We start from the raw sequence: 22988 nt of genomic DNA, 5'->3' as shown, positions 1-22988 counted from the left end.
AAGAACTAATACCCATACTTCTCAAGCTCTTCAGAGAAACAGAGGAGGGAGCTATCCCAAACTCATTCTACGAAGCCAATATCACACTCATCCCCAAACCAGGCAAAGACCCAACCAAAAAGGAGAATTACAGGCCAATCTCCTTGATGAACACAGATGCAAAGATCCTTAACAAGATTCTAGCTAACAGAATCCAGAAACACATAAAAAAAATAATTCACTATGACCAGGTAGGCTTCATCCCAGAGACACAGGGATGATTTAACATACGTAAGTCAAATGTAATCCAGCATATCAACAGATCCAAGGTCAAGAATCACATGATTATTGCTACAGATGCAGAAAAGGCCTTTGACAAAATTCAACATTCATTCATGCTAAAAGCTCTGGAGAAAATAGGAATAGAAGGAACATTTCTAAAAACAATAAAAGCCATTTATGACAGACCAATAGCCAATATTATACTTAATGGGGAAAAGCTACAACCAATTCTCCTAAAATCAGGAACAAGGCAAGGATGCCCACTGTCTCCACTCCTCTTCAATATAGTCCTAGAACCCTTAGCCAGGGCAATAAGGCAAGAAAAAGACATTAAAGGGATCCACATAGGGAAAGAAGTTAAACTATCCCTTTTTGCAGACGACATGATACTATACCTCCACGATCCCAAAAACTCCATCCCAAACTCTTAGAAATCATAAATCACTTCGGCAAAATAGCAGGATACAAAATAAACCCACAAAAATCAGTTGCCTTCCTATACACTGATAATGTACAGGAAGAGAGGGAAATAAAGGGAGCAACCCCATTCACAATAACCTCCCGAAAAATAAAATATTTAGGAATTAACCTAACCAAAGATGTAAAAGAACTATTTAATGAGAACTATAAAAAGTTAAAGAAAGAAATTGCAGAAGACACTAGGAAATGGAAAGACCTCCCATGCTCCTGGATAGGCCGACTTAATATAGTAAAGATGGTAATATTTCCAAAACTAACATACAAATTCAACGCAATTCCTATTAAAATCCCAATGACGTACATCACTGAAATACAGAAAACAGTCCAAAAATTCATATGGAACAACAAAAGACCTAGAATAGCCAAAACAATTCTAGGGGATAAAGACAATATGGGAGGGTTATCCATGCCGAACTTCAAACTCTACTACAGAGCTATAATAACAAAGACAGCATGGTACTGGCACAAAAACAGACCCGAAGACCAATGTAACAGAATAGAAGATCCAGAAATAAATCCACAGGCCTACAGCCAGCTGATATTCGACAAAGGAGCCAAAGACATACAATGGAAGAAACACAGCCTCGTCAACCGCTGGTGCTGGGAAAACTGGGCAGCCACATGCAGAAAACTAAAAGTGGACCCCAGCCTATCACCATGCACCAACATCAACTCAAAATGGATTAAAGACCTTAACATTAAACCTGAATCTCTGAAACTACTGCAGGACAGAGTAGGAGAGACACTTGAACTAATAGGCACAGGAAGGAACTTCCTGAACAGAGTCCCAGGGTCACAACAAATTGGAGAGAGACTCAACAAATGGGACTACCTTAAAATAAAAAGCTTCTGCACAGATAAAGCTATCGCAACCAAGCTAGAAAGACAACCAACTAATTGGGAAAAAATATTTACCAGCAATATATCAGACAAGGGGTTAACATCCTGTATATACAAGGAACACAAGAAACTAATCCCTCCCAAACCTAACAAACCAATTACTAAATGGGCAAGGGAACTAAAGAGGGACTTCTCAAATGAAGAAATAAAAATGGCAAAGAAACACATGAGGAAATGTTCATCATCCCTGGTGGTGAAGGAAATGCAAATAAAGACAACCCTGAGATACCACCTTACCCCAGTCAGAATGTCCCACATCCACAAATCAGCCAACGACAAATGCTGGAGGAGATGTGGAGAACGAGGAACGCTATTACACTGCTGGTGGGAATGTACACTTATACAACCACTTTGGAAAGCAGTCTGGAGGGTCCTTAGAAAGCTAAAGATTGACCTCCCTTACGACCCAGTCATACCACTTCTAGGCATCTACCCTGAACAACAGGAACCAATATACAAGGACACGTGCACCTCCATGTTTATTGCAGCACTGTTCGCAATAGCTAGGATATGGAAACAACCTAGATGCCCCACCACAGATGAATGGATCCAAAAATTGTGGTATCTATACACAATGGAATATTATGCAGCCATTAGAAATGACAAAATAATGGCATTTGCAGGGAAATGGATGGAGCTAGAAGGAATCATGTTGAGCGAGGTAAGCCAAGAACGAAGAGACAAACAGTACATGGTCTCCCTGATAAGTGGATGATAAATCCAAAATGTTAGGTGATATGACAAAACTAACAGGACTTAAGAAACAAAGAACTCCCACTCATCTGGTTGAACCACTACCAAATATCCCCATGCTGCTGATCACATATATGGTATATAACATGTGAGCACCGTTATATATTACAGACTGTGATAGACAATTTGCTCCAGGAAAGTTAGAATGAACTTGTGACTTTAAATGAGCATCATTATTCCACAATACTGTGAATTTCCGGAAATTAAGTAATCACTTAATCACAATTAAAAAAAAAAAGAACCTTGGGATGCCTTGCATGCATGAGGCCCTGGGTTCGATTCCTCAGCACCACATAAGCAGAAAAAGCTGGAAGTGGCGCTGTGGCTCAAGTGGTAGAGGGACAGCGCCCAGACCCAGAGTTCGGGCCCCCACGACCGGACTCAAAAAAAAAAAAAAAAAAGAACCTTGGGGAAGGGAGGGAGAGAGGGGATGGTAGGGGGAAAACAATGGAGGGGGTAACAATGTTCAAGAGGAAGTGTACTCATTACCTCACTCATGTAACTGTAACCCTCTGTATAGTATGTTTACAATAAAAAAATTAAAAAAAAAAAGTATTTGCTCACAAATTTAGCAATATGCAAATTTTGCAATATGTAAATTCATATACCAAGCAGGATTTATTTCAAAGAAGCAGACCAGTTCATTATTTGAGAACTAATCAATGTAAACTACCACAGGGCTAGACAAGACAAAAGAATCATATGAACAAGTGGTGGAGAAAATGCATGTTCCTGATAAAAAGAAAAGGAAAACTCTGAAAAACCCCAAATAAGAGATAGGAATTTCTCCAACTTGATAGTGAATAGCTACAAAAGTCCTATAGCTACTATGATGCCTAATGGTAAAAGACTGAATGATTCTTTTTTAATACAGGGAGCAAGACAAAGGTATCTATTCATATTCTTATCATTAAACATGGTACTGAAAATCAGCCAGAAGAATAAGGTAAGAAAAAAAGGCACACTGACTGAAAAGGATAAAATAAAACTGTCACTATTTGCAAATGATGTAATGATCTATGTAGAGAATCCCCAACAATATATAAAAAGCATCCCATCAAAACTCCTCCTAAAACAAATTAATTTAGCAAATTGACAGGATCTATTATCTAACAATGTACATGTAAAAACAAAATACTAATGAAAGAAATCAATGAAGATCTAAATAGTGAAATATACTATGTTCCTGAGTTGGAAGCTAGACCATAATGAAGATGTATTTATTTATTTTTGGAGGCAAGGGCTCTCTGTATAGTCCAAGCTGGCTTCAAACTCCTGTTTCAGCTTCCTGACTGCTGGTATTACAGGTGTGAGTTAATCATGCTTGCTCAGAGAAATACTTTATTTTGGATACAGATAAGCTTATTCTAAAATGTACATGAAACAGAACTAGAGCAACTAATAGTTTTTGAGAAGAAGAATAAACTGGGAAGAATCTATTTACCTGATGCCAAATTATTGCACAACTATAGTTAAAAGTGTGGAACCAGGCACTGGTGTCTCACACCTGTAATCCTAGCTACTCAGGAGATTGAGATCTGAAGATCAACATTTGAAGCCAATCCCAGCAGGAAAGTCCACTAGACTTTTCTCCATTTGACCAGTAAAAAGTCAGAACATGGTTCAAGTGGCTGAGTGAAAAGCTACGTTAAGCCACCTCAGTTTAAGCCACAGTACTGGCACAAATACAAACTACCAAAAAATAACCCAGTATGGAATTATTGGAGGAACAGACAAATGGATGGACCAACTCAGAAATACAGAGTCGATTATATTCAGAAAGCACTTAGAATACAATGTCTCACATTGTGAGGTGCTGAAACTGACTGATGGGGCAGCACTGTTGGTTGCCTGTTTGATAATCACTCTTGTTTTCTCCTTCCTATGAGTCCCCAGCCTAGTTTAGGCATCCTTGCCTTGTGCTTCAGAGATAGCTGCTCCTGCTCTGAGCATGGGGTAGGAGTGTGTGTGTGTGTGTGTGTGAGTGTGTGTGTGTGTGTGTGTGTGTGTGTGTGTGTGTGTGTGTGTGTGTGTGTGCCACTGGCACCTGGCCACATTTCCACTTCTGGCTTTGTAGCGATTACCTGGAGATAAGAGTCTCACAGACTTTTTTTTTGCCAAGGCTAGCTTCAAATTGTGATTCTCATATCTCAGCAACCTGAGTAGCTAGGGTAACAGGCATGAATCACCACACACACAGCCTATCTCAAGGTCTTATAAAACTTCTGAACTGTGAAGTTTTTCTTTAGGTTTATACTCCCAAGGACAGATTCGTTCCCTTAATCCAATCCTTGGTATTCATATCAGGAAGTAGAAATTCTAATCATCAGGCCATGAAAACATTCCTGAGCACAATCCTTCTTAGAGTCCTTCTTAGAGGAAAGCCTGTGGAAGACTTCCTGGCATCGAAGCTCATCTATTTAAAGTGCTGAGACCTTGGGGAAAGATGCTATTATATGTCTCACTTTCCCCAACTGATATCTCCCTTATAGGAATACTATAAGAATTACCTTGAGGAGCACCTGCAACTTGGGTCCCTCCTGGATCTGTAGACTAAGGCACCAGTCCAGAAATGTTAGAGCTGGCAGTGGGGAAGCCCAAGAATCCCTGCCCCAACTAACACAAAAGCCTCTGGAACTGAGTATTCTCCTAAATTCCAGTTTCCCTCTCAACTCCAAGGATGGCTAGGAGATCCTTGTTAATTTCCTCACCTCTGAGCTATGTACAGGCTGCAGTCTACTCAACTACAATTAGGAATATAAAAAACCAGCAGAGAAAGAAAGAAACATCGCCACCTTGTGGATCGTTCGAGAATGGCTCCCCATGCCTTTGTACTACTCAAGGGCCTTTTTTCTTTCTTTTTCTTTCTTTCTTTCTTTCCTTCCTTCCTTCCTTCCTTCCTTCCTTCCTTCCTTCCTTTCCTTCCTTCCTTCCTTCCTTCCTTCCTTCCTTCCTTCTTTCCTTGTATGTGTGTTGGTACTTGTGTTTGAAGTCTGAGCTTTGCACTCGCATTTCACTAGGACTTTTCTGCTCACAGCTGGTGCACTACCACTTGACCCACATTTCTACTTCAGCTTTTTGCTGGTTAATTAGAGATAAGAGTCTGGTGCATTTGTTTGCCATGGCTTGCTCTGAACCTCAATCCCCTGATCTCAGCCTCCTGAGTAGCTACAATTATAGGTGAAAGCCACTAGCACCCCGTCCAAGTACTTCTTTATGGGATCAGGTCACCCTGTGCAGATCTGACACTATGGCAGGTAGCCAGAGCACATCCAGTGATGCCAAGAGCAACATTTAGAGCTGCAGGGCCCTGGAAGGAGTCTGACAGACAGCCTTCATTTAATGCTGAGGAAAACTGGGGGCTTAAAGATATGAACGGTGTGTCTTGAGCCAGCACCAGCATAGTGGCGGAGGTGGGGGGAATCTTGGAACCCTATTTTTATGTCCTATTGCTCATAAGATGCTAGAGCTCACAGAGTTAGAAATTCAAATGCTTTTAAAAAATCAAACTCAGGTGAGTGGTCTTCTGTTCAGACAAAGCCACAGAAAGGCAAAGGACAGCCACAAGTTGTAACACATGAGGCTTGCACAGGAAATGTCACCTCCTCAGTACACACAAGGAAGGAAACACTCAGCATGAGCTTCGTGTTCAAGCAAAGCTCTATGTGCTTCTTTTTTAAAAAAAAATCTTTGGCTGAGGAGCTCATCCTTCAGACCCGAGGTTTCATCAAAAAGAATGGGAAGCCTAGCACTGGTGACTCACACCTATAATCCTAGCTACTCAGGAGGCTAAGATCTGAGGATTACTGTTCAAAGTTAGCCTGAACAGAACACCCTACAAGACTCATTCTCCAATTAACCAGCAAAATGTCAGACTGGAGGCATGATTCTAGTGGTAGAGCACCAGCTGTGAGCAAAAAAAGGCGAGAAGCCCTTAGTTCAAGACCCATACCAGCAAAGAAATAATGTGATATGATCCTACTCCTGCAGCTTTAAGAGTTTTTTAATTCTAACCCCTAATGTCACTATACTAGCAAGACCCAGGTGTTTCTAATTTCCTGTGTGCTCTGGCAAAAATTGTAATGAAAACATTTTTTTCTTCTAGAAAATTCCAGTGCTTCAACTTTTTAATAAAAAAAATAATTTCTCGCCCCTAAAAAAAACAGAAAAGACTTGAAACCTTACATGAACTAAGCCGTCACATATGCTGCACAGCCCATTGAGCATTCTCCATAACAGTGACATTTGACCATTTTAGAAACAAAACTTAACTTGGTTCTGAACTAACCTTATATTAAGCCAGGACAACATGGGTGTTGTACCTCCACCAATAATCCAGACAGTGAAGAAGACAATGAGGAGAGTGGTTGTGAACATCATCTGGCGAGCATATGAGGCTGTGTCACGGATAGCCAGAGCAAATGCCATTGCTCCCCTGAGGCCTGCAAGGACCAAATGGAAAGATCAGTTTATCTTTGTATGCTTTTTTAAAAGTTCCTTTCCATACTTTGTTTATAGTAAAGACAGAATCCAACATGTTTAGTGTATAACAAGTATAAATTCTCATCCAACATAAGAACGGAAAATTAGATTTACTTTTTTTTAACATCAACTCTTTATTTATATTATTATTATTATTATCTAACTTTATTCTTCAAGATAAACTATCCCAGGTCCACAAGTACATTTGAATCCTAGTTAGCCCAGATTCCTCATAACAATCCCACCCTTTTTATTTTATTGTGAAAATACTGTACAGAGGGGTTACAATTACGTGGGCAAGATAATGAATATATTTCTTTTTTATTTTTTTAATTTTAATTTTTTTATTGTGAAAATACTGTACAGAGGGGTTACAATTACATGGGCAAGATAATGAGTACATTTCTTATCAAGCATTGTAGCCTCCTCCTTTGTTTCCCCTTCCCATCCCTTCCCATCCTCCTCCTGCCCCCCCACCCAATCCTCCGCCCCCCTACCCAATCCTCCTCCCCCCCACCAAAGTAGTAAAGTTCGTTTTCAACATAACAACTTGTACATCTCATTGTTGCAATGGCTCCACCTGTATCCCTATTTAAACTATTTGTTTTTCCCCTTCCCCTCCACAAATTATACCAACCTCAAATACAGTGAAAGCAGGGGTTATACCGTGGGGGAGGGACATACAAAGCAACAAAGAAATAATCTTATAAATGTGTTAGAAACAATTGCATGAAAGAAAAAAAACATTTGAATACATATCTTAGGGTTCATTTCCCTAACATCAACTATCTGACCTTTTCTGCTTGACTCAGACATGTACTAGTTATTGCAAATATGGGAAACCATGGGACCTATGTTTCTTTGGGCCTGGCTTCCTTCACTTAATATAATTTTTTCCAAGTCTTTCCATTTCCTAACAAATGGAACAATGTCATTCCTTCTGATGGAGGCACAAAATTCCATTGTGTATATATACCACATTTTCTTGATCCATTCATCTACTGAGGGGCATCTGGGTTGGTTCCATATTTTAGCTATGGTAAATAATGCGCAATAAACATAGTCGTGCTGGTAGCTTTAGTATGGTCTTGTTTGTGATCATTTGGGTAAATGCCCAAAAGTGGCATTGCTGGGTCATAGGGGAGCTCTATGTGCAGACTATTGAGGAACCTCCATACTACTTTCCAAAGTGGTTGAACAAGTTTACACTCCCACCAACAATGTAGTAAGGTTCCCTTATGTCCACATCCCCTCCAGTATCTGTTGTTGGGGGGGGGGCAGGGGGAGGATGGGAAGGGATGGGAAGGGGAAACAAAGGAGGAGGCTACAATGCTTGATAAGAAATGTACTCATTATCTTGTCCATGTAACTGTAACCCCTCTATACAGTATTTTCACAATAAAAAAAGAAAAAAAAAGATTTTAAAAAGGGGGATTGTCCCCCAACAACAAATCTTCAAAGAAACAACTGCCCAATAAATAAGTGGGCTAAAGACTTAAAGAGAAACTGCTCTGAAGAGGAAAGAAGGATGGCCAATAGATTTACTTTCTTTATACCTTTTACCTTTCCCAAAATTTCATCATTATCAACATAATCTATGAGAGTCATTATAATTCACTAAAGGAGATTGACTCAAGAAAAGTTACATTCAAAAACAGAGCAAAGTTAGTGTTTCCTATTAGCCTGTCCTAGAGAAATGTACTAAAATGTTATTCATCTAGATTTGTAATGGCCAATGAGGTTCTCAGGATTAATACTGAAGCCTCTCTATATTGTCTCAAAAAGGAGAACTTGGGTATCAGAGAGAGACAGTGTATGATGCATGTCTTTCATTTTAAGCAATATTAAATTGGAGCCTCAGGTATTTCGAAGCTTTGCAGAATGGGGTTCTTTCAATAGCCAGATTTCTTCCAGCATCAAATCATTGTATTGGTGACAGCTTAAAATAGCACTGTATATTTTTCAGCCATCTTGTAAGGAAAATGATGATTGCACTTGATGTTTACCTAAATTTAGACAGTAACCTCTGATTTGTCTTTGTCTTATCTGTCAGGATTTTCCTAGTGTGGACACAAGTGCTCACCATGATCCTTCTTCACCAAGCTATCAATGTTTCCCCACTACCCCTGGGTAAAAACTCAAACTCTTTGGCACACCCCTGGAACTTCTCTGTGGTCTTGGCTCTAAAGCAGTGGTTCTCAAAGTGTTCTTAAAACAGCAGCTGCAGCCTGTGAGAATGTGTGAGAAATGCAAATTGTAGACGGCCACACACCCCTAAAATCCAGCAAGGAGGCAGTGGGGCCTACAATCTGTGCTCGGATAAGCCCAACAGGTGATTTTGTTACAACTAAAAGGTCTTGAAACCATTTCCACAAGGTTTTCTTTCCTCATATCCCCATACTTACTTACTTTACTTACTTAATTTTTCTGTCAATACTGGGGCTTGAACTGAGGGCCTAAGCTTTGTCCCACAGCTTTTGGACTCAAGGCTGGCACTCTATCACTTGAGGCACAGCTCCACTTCATCTCCCTCTTCCTGACTGCTGCATGTGCCTAGCTTTACCAGGCTATGGATGCCTTTGCCCCCAAGAGCCACCTGGCCTATGCTTGTCTGCTTTCTACCCTGTTCCCTCCTGGAGTGCCATTTCTTCCGGGGACTCTTAAATGCTAGCTCACTCTGTGGAGACAGCTTGAGCCTTCTTCTTGTCCCTCTGTCCCTCATACCTTTTTGTGCAACTGCCATCTCTTAAGAACAAACTAATGAACCCTGTAGACTGTGGGCACCTTGAAGGAGGCCAGCCTTTTTATTGTCTACAATCTATAACTATGGCTCTGTGTGTGTGTGTGTGTGTGTGTGTGTGTGTGTGTGTGTGTGTGTGTGTGTGTGTGTGTGTGTGTGTGTGTGTGTGTGTGTGTGTGTGTGTGTGTGTGTGTGTGTGTGTGTGTGTGTGTGTGCTGGTCCTGGGGTTTGAACTCAGGGCTACAAGCTCTTGCTTAGCTTTTTCACTCTATCACTTGAGCCATATCTTCTAAAAACAGTGGCTTTTAAGAAAACAATGTGCACCAGGTGCCAGTGTCTCATGCCTATAATCCTAGCTACTCAGGAGGCTGAGATCTGAGAATCACAATTTGAAGCCAGCCTGGGCTTTCAAGAAAGCCCATGAGATTCTTATGTCCAATTAACTGCCAAAAAAAAAAGCTGGAAGTGCAGCTATACCCCAAACGGTAGAGTGCTAGTCCTGAGCAAAAAAGCTCAGAGACAGTGCCTAGGCCCTGAATTCAAGCCCTATGATGGGCACACACAAAAAAAGATGATGTGGACATGCAGATGAAGGATTATACCCAGAATGGTGAGTGTTTTACAGAGCACTGCCATTTGGTGTGATGGCAGTGTGTCGCTGTGAGGCTCCCAAGAACCACTGCACAAGCAGTAAAAACAGCTACTACTCACTCTACCCTCTGGTCAGCCCCCTTCCCTCCTCACAGAGCAGGGAGACCTCTAAAAGTATAGTAGCCTTTGCTTCTAGCATCTCACCCCTGATCTACAGAGATGGCTCTAACCTGGATTTCATTCCTGCAGTCATTTGTGCCAGGTGATCTTACCCTTCTTCACTTCCACAACTTGCCTTATTGCCTTGTCCCCTCACTTGCTTCTCTAGGACTTTCTGCTTTACAGTGTCATAAGGGGCATGTGGATGACAGTGGAAAGTGAACAGAGTTGTCACAGTTGTTAAGTCCTAGGTTTGAGCTCATCTTGTTTGTGAGTATATTTTGTTCTTTTGATCCACAGAAAGTCACAACTATAAGGAACTTCAGGTAATTAGTTCAAGTTCATTATTTTATAAGTAAGGAGGATATTATAGCTGGAGGTGGTTGAGTGATGTAGCTTTAGGTTATTCTCCTTACTGATCTTTCTAAAGTTTGACCTGGAGCCCTTCCAGAAGCCTAAAGGTTAGAAATATCTACCAGAAAATAATCAAGCACTTTGAATACTCATATATCTTCAGGTCGCTTCACTGACAAAAATAAATATGAAGCCAGGTGCCGATGGCTCACACCTGTAATCCTAGCTATTCAGGAGGCAGAGATCTGAGGATCACGGTTCAAAGCCAGCCTGGGCAGGAAAGTCCCTGAGACTCTTTTTTTTTTTATCTTTGACATTTTTTTTATTGTGAAAATACTGTACGGAGGGGTTACAATTACATGGGCAAAATAATGAGTACATTTCCTATCAAGCATTGTAGCCTCCTCCGTTGTTTCCCCTTCCCATCCCTTCCCACCCTCCCCCCCGCCCCTGATTCAATCCTCCTCCCCCCCTCCACCAAAGATGTAAAGTTCATTTTTCCACATAATGACTTGCACATCTCATTGTTGCAATGGATCCACCTGTATCTCTATTTAAACGATTAGTTTTTTCCCTTCCCCTCCACAAATTATACCAACCTCAAATACAGTGAAAGCAGGGGTTATACCATGGGGGAGGGACATACAAAGCAACAAAGAAATAATTTTATAAATGTGTTAGAAACAATCGTCCCTGAGACTCTTATCTCCAATAAACCACCAGAAAAGCAGAAGTGACGCCGTGGCTCATGTGATAGAGCACTAGCCCTGAGCTGAAGAACTGAGGGACAGCGCCCAGGCCCAGAGTTCAAGCCCAATAACTGACAAAATAAAAATAATAAATAAATAAATAAATAAATAAATAAATATGAAAATATTTCAGAAGAGACTTCTCTTGGTAGGATGGCTTCCAAATCAATACTGATTCAGTTGAATTCTACATCTGTACTATACAGAATACCAAAGAACCAGAAAATTGAATGTTTTACAAAGCTTATTGATTATATTGTAATCATCCTATCATTGTTTGCTAAATAAGACTAATCTGATTTATATTTATACTTTTATTGTTACCTGAAAACATCATCATGTGTTGGAAATTCCAGCCGATCTTGTGTCTTCTGCCTAAGTTGAGGAAGAAGGAGAGTGGGTAGATGTGCGCAGCTCTACCCAAGAAGATGGCAACCTGACCACCAGGTGAAGGTTAAGGGGTCAACGCTTTCCAGAATGGCATGTTTACACAAATTCTACTTGAGTAGGGAATTTCTGTGTGTGTATGTGTGTGTGTGTATGTGTGTGTGTGTGTGTGTGTGTGTGTGTGTGTGTGTGTGTGTGTGCACGTGCACACAAGCACGTGCGCGTGCTTACTAATACTGAGGCTTGAACTCAGGGCCAGGGTATTGTCTTTTACCTTTCTCACTGAAAGCTACTGTTCTACCATTTGAGCCACACCTCTACTTCAAACCTTTTAGTGGAGATAATAGTCTCATGGACTTTCCTACCCATGCTGGCTTCAAATTACAAGCCTCAGATTTCAGCCTACTTAATAGCTAGGATTATAGGCATGACACACTGACACTGGGTTGACCAGGTAATTTTAGGAATGCTATGATTCAGAGAGCCACCCAAAAAAAGCCAGGCTATCAAGTTTCCCTCTAGACAAAAACCTCTCAACAACAAAATGGGAATCATCTGGCCAACTTCCCTACTTCTTGGTTCACAAAGATAATTTTAGCTTATTAAACATGGTACTTTTAGACATAATTCAACTGGCATTGACCAACTCTTCAATGTCCAATGAGTCCAGAGATAAGCTAAAGTTCCATCATAGCAGTGGGAGCTGAGAAAAGCCAGTGTGTTGAGCTCTACTAGAAGAAAACTCACAAGAATGAAAAATGACTAAACCTGGTGTCAAACCCTAAATAAGAGCTTGCAAGCTTCACTTATAAATAAACTGCAGAGACACCAATGTGCAGGAACAGCCTGCAAATGAGAGTTAGGGAAACAAAGCATTCACACCATGAAGAGACAAGAATCAACCCAGGGAGACTTGTCTACTTAAGTAGTTCACATGTCCTTTGGAGATGTAAGAAATGGCAAAGGAAGGATATGGAAAAGGAACTCGACTGTGGGCAACAAAGAATTCAGGGAAACCAGTCATCTCTCACTTGCCAAGTTTAGACAGTGCCCCAACAGAGAGAGCTGCACAGTCCCCTGTTCAGAGAAGGAAACCCCCATGGGAGCCACAGGAACAGGCAGCTTCCGTTGAGGCAATGTGCCAGCTGCAGGAGCCCAGCTGTTTCAGACAGAATCCAGGGCTGAACTATCTTCTAATTTCTCCAGGGTAGAAGAGTACAGACTTGTTTTCTTCTTTAAAAATTGTTTTTCTTCACATTTTTCATTTTATAATATTTTGTTTCTAACAGAAGACAACAGGTAATGCTTATAAAGCACACTGCATCCCACAGGTGAAAGGAAGTCCACAAGTGGTTAGTAGCCTTAAGCATTCCCAAAGGGAACCCCAGCTCAACCCAAACCCCGGGCAGGCCCTGCTCTGTAAACAAAGGCCGTACTCTCACTATCACTTCCAGGGTGCTGTGCTAGGAATATAAATCAGAACAACATGCCAGGTCTTTCTGAATGAAGATGAAAAACAATTAACTCTGCAGATTCTGAGCCATTTGTCTGGCGAGTGTGCAAATCCATTCATTTAAACATACAGCACTCTAGCTAGAAGGAAGCCAACCCTGGCAATGCCTGGTAGTTTATAACGGCCAGACATTTCTGTGCAAGAATGGGAAAGCCCCAAAGACAAAAAACACTCCTTCTTGGCCAACATTCCAACAGCTAAGGATTCCCATGAGACCCCAGAATTGGTGAAAAGGAATGGGAACTTCTGCGCAGGATCTTGAAATCAAGCCCTAGAAAGTTCACTTTAATGACAACAATGGTATCAAAGGCCAGGCTAGCTAAGCCCTCAGATACTGATCCATTGCTCAGCACTCATCCTTCCATCCTTAACAGAAGTCCACCCCTAAAACCAAGCCTCCTTTTTAAAAACTGCATTCACAATGGGACCAGGTCCAAGAGCCAAATATTTTTCTCTTTCTTTCTTTATCTTTCCTGCCTATCAAATATTTTTTTCTTTTCTTTTGCTTATCCTCCCTCCCTTCCTTTTCTTTTTTTTGAAAAATAAAGGATTCTTTTCCATTGTGATCCATAGCAGTGGACAGGGCAGCTGGAAGTGTTAATTTCCACAGGCACCCCATGCATCCCTAGGCACCATGATGAAGGGCAATCATACTGAGTGCGCAGTTGAGAGCAAGAAAGATCGAACCTCCCAGTTGCCCAACTCAGAGACCATCTTGGATAGCAGTTCATGAATTCTGGGGACTGACAGAGTTGCTGATTTTTAGATTTGCCCAAGAGGGAACTCTGTAAAACAGCAATAGCCAAACATAAAAAAGTAGAAGAGATGGGCTGAGTATGAACAGCATTCCTTTAAATCCTCAAATGTACTCAATACAATCAAATGTATTAGCTTTCTGAAGCATCACACAAAGCTTCCCTTTCTCATTGTAAAGCTATCATGAACTAGTTAGCACTGGTTTTGTCACTCACCCAAGACAGGAATAATAATAAAAATAACGAGGAGGAGAAACATAGCTTTTCCAGCAGTGCTTGCTTCTGTGTGGAAAACCATAGAGCCAGAAAAGGATACAAAAGCACCGATGATAAAGATGGGGCTGAAAACGTGTTTCTGAAAGGTAAACAGTGCCAGGCCCATGTAGGAGAAGATGAAGTTCTCAGCCAGGAAGTGTAACACCTCAAAGAGCTGCACAGAGAAGACAAGAGGATGCTATTAACACTGAGCTCTTTTATTGTGCATGCCCAGTCCACCAGTCAGCACCAAGGCCCTCCTCACCTGTTTTGTTCGACTTCTTGATTCCACAGACAGATTGTTGTAGGTATAATGAGCTTGCGTGATTCCACAGAAAAGGACAGCTACTACACCTAGGAAGATATTTTTTTTTAAGTCAGGCACTATAATCCTAGCTCCTCAGGAGGCAGAGATTTCAGGATTATGATTCAAAGTCAGCCTGAGAAAACAATTCTGAGAGACACTTATCTCCAATTAACCAGTAAAAAGCTTGAACTAGAGGTATGGTTCAAGTGGTAGGGCACCATTCTTGAGGGAAAAAAGCCATTCAAGAGTACAATACTTCTGAGTTCAAGCCCCAGTCCTAGCACACATACACATGCCCATGCACATGCACGCACATGTACACACACACACACACACACACACACACACACACACACACACACACACACAGATCACAGAGCTGATATCCAAAACACTTCTGGTTCCAAGCATTTCTATGTGAAACTGACACTTTAAAAGCACGGTATTGCCAGGCACAGGTGGCTCAAGCTTGTAATCCTAGCTACTCAGGAGGCTGAGATCTGAGATTCAAAGTTTGAAGCCAACCCAGGGAGGTGCAGGGGGCAGGGGCAAGCTCATGAGATTCTTCTCTCCAATTGACCACCAAAAAAATGCCAGAAGTGGAGTTTTAGCTCAGGTGGTAGAGCACTATTTTTTTTTGGTCGGTCATGGGGCTTGAACTCTGGGCCTGGGCGCTGACTAGTGTAGAGCATTATTATCAAGCAAAAAAGTTTAAGCCCCAGGACTGGCGCATGCATGCGCGCGCGCCACACACACACACACACACACACACACACACACACACACACACACACACAGTATTGAAAAACACTGACTAGCCCAGAGACAAAACACACACACGCACAGTATTGAAAAACACTGACTAGCCCAGAGACAAAACAATGAAAAGCTGCACTCTATGTCATCTGAGTAGATGCAAAAAAAAAAAGACCTTTAAAGGGCACACATTATGGGTTATTTCTAGTGTTTGTAAAGTAACATAACAACTTGTGGGAGGATACAAATTAAGATGTAACTATATTCAGTAACCCTGAAAAATAAACATTTATAATTAGAATAAGGATGCAAGAACAAAAAAGTGAATTTGGAATAGTAAAGGTTATCTTTAAAACAACAGGAAAACTCACGTCTGTAACCCTAACTATTCAGGAGGCCAAGATCTGGGGATTGTGGTTCAAAGCCATGATCTCAAAGCAAAGACTGTGAGATACTTACCTCCAATTAACCACAAAAAAGCTGGAATTAGAGCTGTGGCTCAAGTGGTAGAGTGCTATACTTGAGCAAAAAAAAGCTAAGGGAAAGTGCCCAGGCCGTGAGTTCAAGCCCCAGGACCAACACAAAAGAAAAAAAAAGGAAGGTGTTTTGAAGCTAAATGTTTCATGAAGACAGGACACTATCCTGGCTCTGCAAACCTCTATGCACACACTCGTTGGGCAGTTAATCACCTCTATGTAGCTGCTATAGAAAGAGTCTTTCCCCCTTAGGCTCCAGTACCAGCTTCAGTGAGGAGAGAGAGAACCCACCTGTAAATCCACAGGCTTCTGCCAAGAGAAATGTACTCCAGGACATTAGGAAGAAGAGTGCCGTCTCCAGCAGGGGGAAGCAGTGCAGCTTGGTAAATTTGGTCACGTTAGCATCTTGTCAAGGACCACAGCTCCACACACAAGCAAAGAATTATTAGCTCAGGACCCCTCCCTTTGGGAGCCCTAAACTGCCCTTCTTTTTGTGGTGCTGGAGATAGATTCCAGGACTTTGCACATGCTAGCCAAACCCTCTATCACTGAGCTCTACCCTTAGCCCAAGCATTGTAGTGTGCGTGTGTGCGTGCGTGCGTGTGTGTGTGTGTGTGTGTGTGTGTGTGTGTGTGTGTGTGTGTGTGTGTGTGTGTGTGTGTGTGTGTGTGTGTGTGTGTGTGTGTGTGTGTGTGTGCTGATACTGGGGCTTGAACTCAAGGCCAGGGCTCTGTTTCTTAGCTTTTTCACTCAAGACTGGCACTTAAACACTTGAGCCATAGCTTAACTTCTAGCTTTTTGGTGGTTAACAGGAGATAAGTCTGGGCTGGGAAGGTGGCTCAGTGGTAGAGCACTTGCCTTGCATGCATGAGGTCCTGGGTTTGATTCCTCAGCACCACATAAGCAAAAAGAAAAAAGCTGGAAGTGGCGCTGTGGCTCAAGTGGTGGAGTGCTAGCCTTGAGCTGAAGAGCTGAGGGACAGCGCCCAGGCCCAGAGTTCAGGCCCCACAACTGGATCCAAAGAAAATAAATAAATACGAGATAAGTCTCTTGAGGATTTGTCTTCCCTGGCTGGCTACAAACTTTGATCCTCAGATGTTAGCCTCCTGAGTAGCTAAGATTACAAGTATAAGCTATCAGCACCCAATTGTTTCTGGTTAAAAAAAATTTTTTTTAGCCAATCCTGTGGTTTGAGCTTAAGAGACTAAGCACTGTCCCTAAGATTTTTTGCTTAAAGCTAGCACTATACCACTTGAGCCACAGCTCCACTTCTGGCTTTTTTTTTTTGTTGGTTGTGGGTCTTGAACTCTGGGCCTGGGTGCTGTCCCTCAGCTCTTCAGCTCAAGGCTAGTGTTCTACCACTTGAGCCAGTGCCACTTCCAGTTTTCTGGTGGTTTATTGAAGATTAGAGTCTCAAGGACTTTCCTTCCTAGGCTGGCTTTGAACCTCGATCCTCAGATCTCAGCCTCCTGAGTAGCTATGATTACAGGTGTGAGCCACTGGCACCCGGCTCACTTCTGGCTTTTTGATTCTTAATTGGTGATGAGTCTCATGGGCTTTCCTGTCCAGGGTTGATCTCAACCTCCTCAATTTCTGGGATTACAGGCATGAGCCACCAGTGCCCAGCTGATTGTTTTACACTAAAGATTATAGTACTCTTTGCTTGTAGAAGGCCACTGTGCAGGCATTCCCATGAATAGTCTCCAGCTTGTTATGGCCACATGAACACTCAAATGGCCCAGCAGAGCAGACAGCAGCAGCAGCAGCAGCCTGGGGCTCAAGTACCTGATACCTAGTCTCCTCCAGGTTTGTCAGCTATAGTCATTCCCTTAAAACCAAGGCTCCAACTGGTTCATAAGGGAGGAGAGCAAAGGCAAAGCTGCAAACCAAGTGGAGTCTAGTTATATTCTCAGTCTTTTGCTGTGACTTAGCTACAGGCCCAACCACTGTACCTCACCAATGGGACTTTCACAGAGCATCACATCAGGGTGGAAAACAATCTATTCTAAGATGAAAGGGAACTCTGAGAACTTCCTTTTTGTACAAGGTCATGTTCATATATATATTATCTATATCTATATATCCAGGTAGCAGCAGCAACTACCAAAAAGGATATTAGAGCTGTCACAACACCAGTTACAGCTCCCATGGTAAAAGAGCCACTAAATATACCAAGAAAAATGCCAACTGACTTAAAAAAGGCAGCAGCATCAAAGGCATGAGTATTCAGCCCTGCTGGCTGGTAGGCAACAATAGACCTGAAATTGACAGAGGATGGGGAGGAGGAAGGGAGGGAGAGAGAGAGAAAGAGTTAAAAAAAAGACTGTACTGGTTTTACATCAGAGTACAGTAGTCTCTTATCCATAATTTCAATTTTCAGTTTCATTTACCCAAGAGTTCAAAAAAACACATGGAAAATTCCAGAAATAAACAACTTGTAAGTTTTAAATTGTGTGCTATCCTAAAGAACGTGATAAAATGTCAAACCACCTGGCTTTATCCTACCCAGAACTCAAACCATTCTGTGTTCGGTGTATCCAGGCTGTATTTACTACTTGCCCTTTAATGGCTATCGAGATTAACAAATTGAGGTGCCTGTGTTCAAATAACCTTCATTTTAGTTAATAATGACCCAAAGAGAAGGAATAGTGATGCTGGAAATCAAATATGCCAAAGAGAAGCCATAAAGTTCTTTTCTTTTGAGTGAAAATGAAAGGGTAAAAGTACAATAAGATGTGTGTGTATATATATGCATATATATACACACACATTAAGATATACATATGCAATACACACATACAGATGCTTTACACACATATATATGTATAGAGAGAGAGGGGAAAGGAAAAAGGAAAGGAAAGGAAAAGAGAAAATGAAAGGCAAAAGGCAAGGAGTGAATGGGATAGGAAGAAGAGGGGAGAGAAAATCTTGGTGTATTGGCATATTGGCACATTGGCATAATTTTTTGTATATGAGATATATAAAACTTTTTCTAACAATTTTAATTGTATTATCAGTTGTTAATCTCTTCACTATGTCATATATATGTATGTATAGGAAAACCCACAGTATACATAATGTTCAGTACTCTCTGTGATTTTAGGCATCCACTGATGGATAAAAGAGGAATGCTATAAAGCTAGATAATCTATCCTCTAACAAAAACTACTCAGGGCAAAGTCATTGTATTTAATCTGTAGCCTCTGTGTTGGGCTGGTGTCAGCCTTCTTCTGATTGCTGCTAAGCAGCATGACTTTATCACTAAGGCCATTAAGTCTCATTTAGAATAGGGCCCAATTCAATATCAAACACTTTCAGGGCAGCCCTCCGTATTTGGCCCAAAGCATGCAGGAACCCAAAGTCTCTCCACACCAGCTACTTACGATGACAGTACAATGGCAACAGCATCGTTTAGGACGCTCTCTCCAAACAGAAGTGCATACAAATCCACGTCAGCGTGCAATTCATTAAATATCGCCAGCACAGTCACTGAAAAGTGGATGCAGAACAGAGAAATTAATTTGGGTTTCTGACTATCATAAGCAGACAGCAAGGGAGCCAGCAATGGAGTCAAAGATGGGCTGTTTGTGTCTGTCAAAAAGGAATTGACAAACTTCCCAACTGACATGAGGTTGGATGCAGTCGAATGCACCTACATGGCTTTCTACTTGGGGAAGATAGTACAGACATGTAAAAACAAATCACCATTCATGTGATTTGGATTTCTACTGAGCACTCTGCTCCCAGAATCCAGCACAGGCTCAGACACAAGGTGTGGGAAATAATGGAAATCTTCATCAGTGACAGATTGTATGTAATTGGTTTTTTTTGAGTCATGTTCTCACTATGTAGTCCATGCTGGCCTGGGACTTGCTATGAATCCCTGGCTGGCCTAGAACTTTGCATCTTCCTGGCTCAGCCTCCTGAGTTCTGGGATTACAAGTGTGAAGCACCATGCCAGGGACATAATTACACTTCTCAGAGTGTTCATATTTGTGAGATATTAAAAATTGGCTGTTCTCTAAATCAGCAATTTGCAAACTTTGGACTTCAGGATTCCTTTACATTCTTAATAATTGTTGTGCTTCCCCCCAAACAGCCCTAGTTTTGTGGGCTATCCACTACTGATATTTACTGTATTGATCAAAACAGTAAAGATTAAATATTTATTCATTTAACTAATTTAAATATTTACTCATAATGATTCAATAATCATCCATTACATGTTAACATGACGTTTTAAATAAGAAGTAGTTATATTTTCTAAAACAAAAAATTGAAGGAGAGATACTTTTTTGCTTTTTTTGCAATCTCCTTAAAATATACATATAAGTGGAAGACAGATGCTTCTCATGTATGTTTCTGGATGTGAGCAACATGACATGTCATTTGGCCTCCCAAAAACTCCACTGTATACCTAAGATGAGGCTGACAAGTGACCAACACTACATTGCTGTGTTTTTAAAATTGATTTTGCCTTGATATACCCTCTAAAAAGGTTTGGGGGACCCAAAAGAGACCAATAATGCATTGCTGTGTTTCTTAAATTGGTTTTGACCTTATATATCCCTTGATCCTTTACTTCTAGACCATACTATGATACTTCAGCTTTATTAACATTTGGGGCCAGATAATCTTTGATATGAGGGGTTAGCTTGCACATCACAGGATACTATCAGCATCTCTGGCCCCAATCACCAGATGCTAGTAGCAACACCTCATTTAATCACAATAAAAAGAAAAAACAGTCTTTGCTATAAGTTGCCCTGAGGGAGAACATGCAGTATTACCACCACTAGAGAATGGATGATATAGAATGCACATATGGGGGAGCTTTCTGTCTTGTCATTCACACCCAACCAATCACTTTCTCTCTTGGTGACTTCTACTCTTAGAATAAGAGTTACAAACTCAAGCTCCCAGCTGGGCATAGTGGCTCAAGCCTGTAATCATAGCTATTCAGGAAGCTGAGATCTAAGGATTATGGTTCAAAACCACCTCAGGAAGACAAATGTGTGAGAGTCTTCTCTCCAAATAATCAGTAAAAAAGCCATAAGTGGAAACATGGCTCAAGTCATAGAGCATGAGTCCAAATCCTGGTACTGGCACAAAAACAAACAACCCCTACAAACTCACATTCCCAGGTCCCCTCGAAAAGAATGTCATCTCTGCCTATGCAAAAGATTGTAGAAGGGCCAGCATATGCAGGAAGCTTGGGACAAATGACATGCTTTGAAACCCAAAGGTAGTATGGTAGATCATACTCAGATGCCTGATTACAATGGAAACTCTGGCACCAACCCACAAATGGGAACCAAGATAAGTATCTATTGGTTTAAGCAGGTATTATTTAGGCTTTTCTGTTATATTTGTAGCCAAAAGCCCAGCTAATTGATATAATAAGAAAATCAAACAAAATTAAAGCTTAGTTAAGTGAGATGGTTTTGTGGTGTGTGTGTGTGTGTGTGTGTGTGTGTGTGTGTGTGTGTGTGTGTGTGTGTTAAAGCTTAGTTAAGTGAGATGGTTTTGGGGTGTGTGTGTGTGTGTGTGTGTGTGTGTGTGTGTGTGCACACTCAAGCGCCAGTCAGTATTGGGGCTTGACTCAGGGCCAGTGCACTTTCCCTTAGCTTTTCTACTCAAGGCTAGCACTTGATCACTGATCTATTCTTCCACTTCTGGCCTTTGAGTGTTTAATTGGAGATAAGAATCTCATGGACTTTTTCTGCCCAGGCAGAAACCCCAATCCTCAGAACTCAGTCTCCTGAGTAGCTTGGATTGTAAGCATGAGCCACCAGCACTCAACATTATTTATAAACCAGTCAATCATGTTACAATCACTTAGTTTAAGAATTATCCAATGTCCCCAAGGGACACCCCCTCCCCTGCCATGTATGTCCATCCCAATCTCAAAACACTTCCTCAAAAGGTACCACATCTGGATTTCACAGTTACTATTTACAGCTACATCTGGATTTCAGTTGCTATTTATTTGCCTTTCTTTAGTTTAATTGCCCAAATACACATTCCTTGTATGCTATCAGTTATGTTTGCCCTTTTTAAGGAAAAGGGGTTAATTATATCTGTCTCCATTCCCTTCTCTCAGCTCTTTGCTCACAATAGCCTATTGTTCACTTGTCCCATTTCTGAATTTTCTAACCATAATGCATGTGGTTCTTTCATAACTTACATTTGTTTTAGTTTTCTTTGGAGCTTGCTTCATGTTTCTCCTACAATACGTTTACATGAAGTTTTATCTCAATCTATTTCTGTTAGTTATATTTAAGGTGAGGAGCAGAAGACGGTTCAAAAGGGATTTCCTTTGTTTTTCCCCTACCATCCCTTCCCTCCCAATGCTTGATAAGAAATTTGCTCATGTAACTGTAACCCCTCTCTAAGGGGGGGGGGGGGAATTTCCTAGTTTTGTGGCTCTAGGGCTCCCTCTTCTGATTTTAAGTGGAACAATTAAAAACATGGGCTCCTTCCCAGTAGTTTCTGGGAACTACTGACTCCCAGGGTCCCTCCTCCATTAGTATATACTGTAATTTGTTTTTCTCCTTTTAATGACATCAATCAAGTTTTTGGTCTGAAAAATTCCTCTTTAGAGTATGACTCTGACCAGAGAGATTTTTATTGGAAATTTCTAAGAGCCCTGAGGACCCAGATCATTCCAGTGGACTCTAACCACCTCTAGTCTCCTTTGCATTCACCCATAAATTTGAGCATGGAAAGTGCTTTCCAGTTTTAATTGTAACCAGACAGGCCCACAGTTCTTTACTCCCAGTAGAGACTGTTCCTTTAAACAGTAAAGATTGGTGGGGAATTTCTGAGCTCCCAAAAGTCAAATGGTTAAAATGATCACTAGCCCTCTCTTATTCCCTACACAGCCACTCTTCTTATTCCTAAGTCCCAAGCTGTACTGAGATACTCTATAAGATTGTTTTAAGTCTGTGTTTTCTTCTTATCCTGTCCTGTCTCTCTAAATTTGCTAGAAATTAAGAGAGATTTCAAAATGACACTGCCTCCAACATGACTTCCTTTTCAAAAGTGTAATACATTTATTGAGAATCTTC

At 41.2% G+C, this 22988-nt stretch overlaps 1 protein-coding gene across 1 annotated transcript in view; it reads right to left on the bottom strand.

Moving 5' to 3' along the window:
* Nucleotides 1-22988, bottom strand: part of Slc9a7 (solute carrier family 9 member A7) — a 170686-nt gene that overhangs the window by 45245 nt on the left and 102453 nt on the right. Inside the window, exons 6-13 of the mRNA XM_070040577.1 lie at nucleotides 19302-19407; nucleotides 18047-18176; nucleotide 17941; nucleotides 16210-16323; nucleotides 14645-14733; nucleotides 14441-14554; nucleotides 11794-11905; nucleotides 6683-6836 (exon numbers count right to left, since the gene is read on the bottom strand). Coding sequence (XP_069896678.1) covers nucleotides 6683-6836; nucleotides 11794-11905; nucleotides 14441-14554; nucleotides 14645-14733; nucleotides 16210-16323; nucleotide 17941; nucleotides 18047-18176; nucleotides 19302-19407 — 820 coding nt within the window. The remainder of the gene's footprint in view (nucleotides 1-6682; nucleotides 6837-11793; nucleotides 11906-14440; nucleotides 14555-14644; nucleotides 14734-16209; nucleotides 16324-17940; nucleotides 17942-18046; nucleotides 18177-19301; nucleotides 19408-22988) is intronic.

The sequence above is a fragment of the Dipodomys merriami genome, unplaced genomic scaffold, assembly GCF_024711535.1.
Source record: "Dipodomys merriami isolate MVZ:Mamm:240054 unplaced genomic scaffold, mDipMer1.0.p SCAF_3, whole genome shotgun sequence".
NCBI classification, from domain to species: domain Eukaryota; kingdom Metazoa; phylum Chordata; class Mammalia; order Rodentia; family Heteromyidae; genus Dipodomys; species Dipodomys merriami.
The sequence above is the reverse complement of the archived record's forward strand: the minus strand, read 5'-3'. Positions and strand labels throughout refer to the sequence as shown.